This window comes from Apaloderma vittatum, unplaced genomic scaffold (genome assembly GCF_000703405.1).
Source record: "Apaloderma vittatum isolate BGI_N311 unplaced genomic scaffold, ASM70340v1 scaffold16700, whole genome shotgun sequence".
NCBI lineage: Eukaryota > Metazoa > Chordata > Aves > Trogoniformes > Trogonidae > Apaloderma > Apaloderma vittatum.
This window is the reverse complement of record NW_009696359.1, coordinates 1-3770: the sequence shown is the minus strand read 5'-3', so window position 1 is coordinate 3770 and position 3770 is coordinate 1. Positions and strand designations below refer to the sequence as shown.

At 46.4% G+C, this 3770-nt stretch overlaps 1 protein-coding gene across 1 annotated transcript in view; it reads left to right on the top strand.

The window, feature by feature from the left end:
- LOC104277831 (keratin, type I cytoskeletal 13-like) overlaps positions 1-638 on the top strand; it is a 4978-nt gene extending 4340 nt beyond the window's left edge. The window contains exons 9-10 of the mRNA XM_009874605.1: positions 6-200; positions 613-638. Of these exons, the coding sequence (XP_009872907.1) occupies positions 6-200; positions 613-638 (221 nt within the window). The remainder of the gene's footprint in view (positions 1-5; positions 201-612) is intronic.
- Positions 639-3770: the final 3132 nt, after the last annotated feature.

Below are 3770 nucleotides of genomic sequence, written 5' to 3'. Positions count from 1 at the left end.
GGGAGGAGGAAGCGGAGGAGGAAGTGCGGGAGGAGGAATGGGAGGTGGAAGTGGAGGAATAGGAGGGGGAAGCGGCAGTGGCTGCGGTAGTATTGTTGGAGGAGGAGGAGGAGGAAGGATCTCAGGCGGCGTCAGCAGCTCCCACTCCTACTCTTCATCTTCCCATTCCCAGTCAGGCCGGACTGGTGGAGAAAGCCAAGGTGAGACCTGTTGTACGCACCCATTCTTACTAACTCACACGCTGTATCAACGTACTCGGCCAGAGACAAACAGCATTTCTGGGCAGTGTTGGGTCTATTTTCCTAAAAATTCTTTCCTATTTGTGTGCGAAGAATCAACTCCACTTAATAAACACACAATTTCCATTCAGTTTTGTGGGTCACATCAGCTACCCAGGCAGTTAAAACCCCAGCTGCTTTTCTGCAGCTCTCATTCTTTGCAGAACCTCCTAAACACCGCTGCTTTCGTACCGTGCCCAAGTTTTCCCTTACGATTTTGGAATGCTTACGGTCACCTCTCACAAAATCAAGCGTTTCTCTCTGGTGGGTACTGGTGCCTCAGAGCTCCAGTGCCAGCACTGAAGAAATTAATGCTTGCTTTATTTCTACACAGGCTGTGGAAGAAAAGCTTATGACTAAGAGAATACGTTGAGGATCCTACAGTGCAAGACCCTTCAAACAGAGACCGGCCCAAAGGCTCTGCATTGCCCACGCTCCTGAGGCAAAACCGATGCTCCTGGCTGACGCCCTCCTCCCGCGAAGGCCCCCCAGAGCGCCTGGCCGGGAGCCTGCTCGCTGCCCGCCCTGCTTCGCCCTGCTCCTGCCTGCCCTGCTCTGGGGCTCCAGCCACCGGCACCTGTGCTCCTTGCTTTATGGATTCAACCTGTTTGTTGCTTGGGTTGTCCTGCAGCAGAAACGTTGCTAATAAAACTCTATTTCTGTCTGATGCAAGCAGAATCTCGTGTGTAGGTTTTCTTCCATTCTGTAGGTGTAAATGCTTAAAAAGAAAGTACACAGCCACGCCAACACGTGCCTCCAGGTAGAAAAGTTGATGATACATTATGATAGTTGATAATGAAATTTAAAGCACAATTTCTGAGCATTCAGGGCAGATCATAATCTTTTTGGGGCATCCTGGCTATGCTTTTGTTTTTTAATAAGGTGCCAGGCACTCTAGTGGAGCTGAGCTCTAAGACTCCATGGCAGCTGAACACGAGCCCAGCCCAGACTGCAGAACCTCAGCACTGCGTGAAAGCTCAGAGAGTTGGCATCAGCTGAGTGTCTGCCCAGGCCTGACACAAAGAAACGCGAACGATACAGAACCATGACTGCAAAATGAATGTTTCCATTCGTGATTCACAAAAACTTAACAGACCTTCATCGGTTTACGCTGGAAATGCACAAACTAGGGATCTGGTTTTGAACAGACAAGAAAAAGAAGCTAGAAGGAAATATAGTTTACAGGATCTTTACAAAGTTCTCCTCCATAAAACAATAATACTAACAGCAATATTTGCCTTCAACCTGTGACAAATGAAGTACATGTGAAAGTACCTGGAACATCTACTTTTGGATACAAGAAGATCTGTACTGTGAAGAAAATTAACACAAACTCTTCCAGCCACATACAACTGCTCCTTAAAAACATTCCTGACTACAGTTTGCAAAAAAACTCCATTGCTGGGCTGCTGCAATAGCTCGGAGCAACTCAACAAACAAATCATCTCTTGTTAGCTGCTGTCTTTTGGGAGTTGCTTTTGCTTCTGCGCAGCTTTTTTATCATTATTTCCAAGATTAGTACAGTATAGTACGGTATAGTACAGTATAGTACAGTACAGTATAGTATAGGCAAGTGAGGGGCCAAAATTCCCTGGGGTGGCCCAAGGGGAGGGTGCCTTTCACCTGCCCCCGCCCCAGCAGGGCCGCAGGGGGCTCTGTGCCGAGGGAGCGGCCTCCAGTGGGGCGAGCGGCGAGTCCAAACCCGGCGAATGCGGGTTTTGTGCAAGAGGAGCTGGCACCATTGATTACAGGTAAAACAGGACGGCACACAAGCGTGTTGATCAAGTGAACAGATGCAAAATTGATCTCCAGAAATACACGTCATATTGCCAAGCTAACTTTTCCCACACTCAGAAACCATTCTGGGAAACAGAAACACTTGAGGGACCCAAACCAAAGCCCGTGTTTGCCGTGTGCTTGCACGAACGAGGCTTTGCAGGCTTGTTAAACAGACTTCGTGCCGCACAAATGCTGCCAGTGACGCACAGCAGGAGGAATGAGATTCCAGCAGTGCTGGTTTCTGTTTCTTTGGTTCAGATAGTTGTACCACACACATCGTCCGGAAGGGGTTAGGACCACAGTCACTGGCACACGGGTTATTTATTTCGAAGTAACCACCTGTGCTCAGCCGAGCCCTCTAGAGGGTACTGTCCCGTCACCTCTGCACTGGGTGTGCTCCACCTCCTGCCGCAGGTGTCAAGCTGCCTTTAAAGAGCATTTCTTTTCCTGTCTCCTACCTACCTTGCTGCCCCAGAGCCACCAAGTGCTACACGTCCTATGCTGAAGTTCAGAAGAAGTTAAACTAGTCAGAAAGGAGACAGCAACGCGTAAGGGACCCACTCGGAGGGAATGAAGGATTTTCAGGTGAAAGCCACTGCTGGGGAAATGGAAGGAGAGGGATGAGGAATCTCCCTGTACCTTGACGAAAGCCGGAGGGAAGCTCTGTGGACCTGGACAGTGAGACTGCTGGATGGCTGGGGCACAGCCGGGCTCTGCCAGGGACAGCTCTGTAGGAGCTGAAGAGCTGGTATTTAGCTCACGGCTGGAAACCCGAGGATTTGTTTCTGTTCAAGGCTCTTCTCAGTTTCATGGAAGCTTGATTAGTAAAGACGGAAAAAGCAACTCACTGAACAGCCCATATTGCATAGGCAGTGGAAAAAAATACACAATTGTTTCCCATTCCGTGTTTCGTGTCGCAAGGTATCCTCTGACGGCTGGCAAAAACAATTCACTGTAACAACTTCACATAATGATTATATTTTTTCAGATCTAATCTTTGACACTGTATCTTTTCATCAAAATTACTTTTTACTGCATTGTCTAATTCAAGGACATATTCTGAGAAATGGCTACTTTTAATAAGATTATGAAAATACAGAACATCAAACATTTCCCCTCTCAACTTCTTCTGAGTCCATTTAATACAGATAAAATTAATAGATTAACATAAAAATTACTTCAATCGGCATCCTACAATTTCAGAAAAGGTGAAATACCAGCAGGACCTTCCTCAATATAAGCAGTGACAACAGAGCAAAAAATTCAGTGTAAGGTTCTCTCCTATAACGGACATGGGAGTGCAGTTTTAAAAGGTAATAATTTATTTCAGTCAATTAAAGTAGATTTCTGAATAGCTAAAGTAAATTTTGAATAAATTAACCAATGACGACTGCTGGTCTTACGAATCATCGTCCGTGATCACAGGAGGAAGACAAAAGCTGAAATACTGAATTTCACCACGCAGGAGACTGGAAGAGACAGACAACCAAGGTGGGGCCTTCATTAACTCCTGTTACTAGCGAGATATTGCCAGATTAATAGAAGCTGTGAGATGTTACATTATCCAAGAGAATATCCAACAAAGAGCCACCCACATGAAATTACAGTACCTGCTTTGTGTGAATCAACAGACACATACTTGAACAGAAGGGTAATGCCTTTTACTTACCTCAGACAAAATTCCCTTAGCACATCACTTCTGGCATGAGCAGT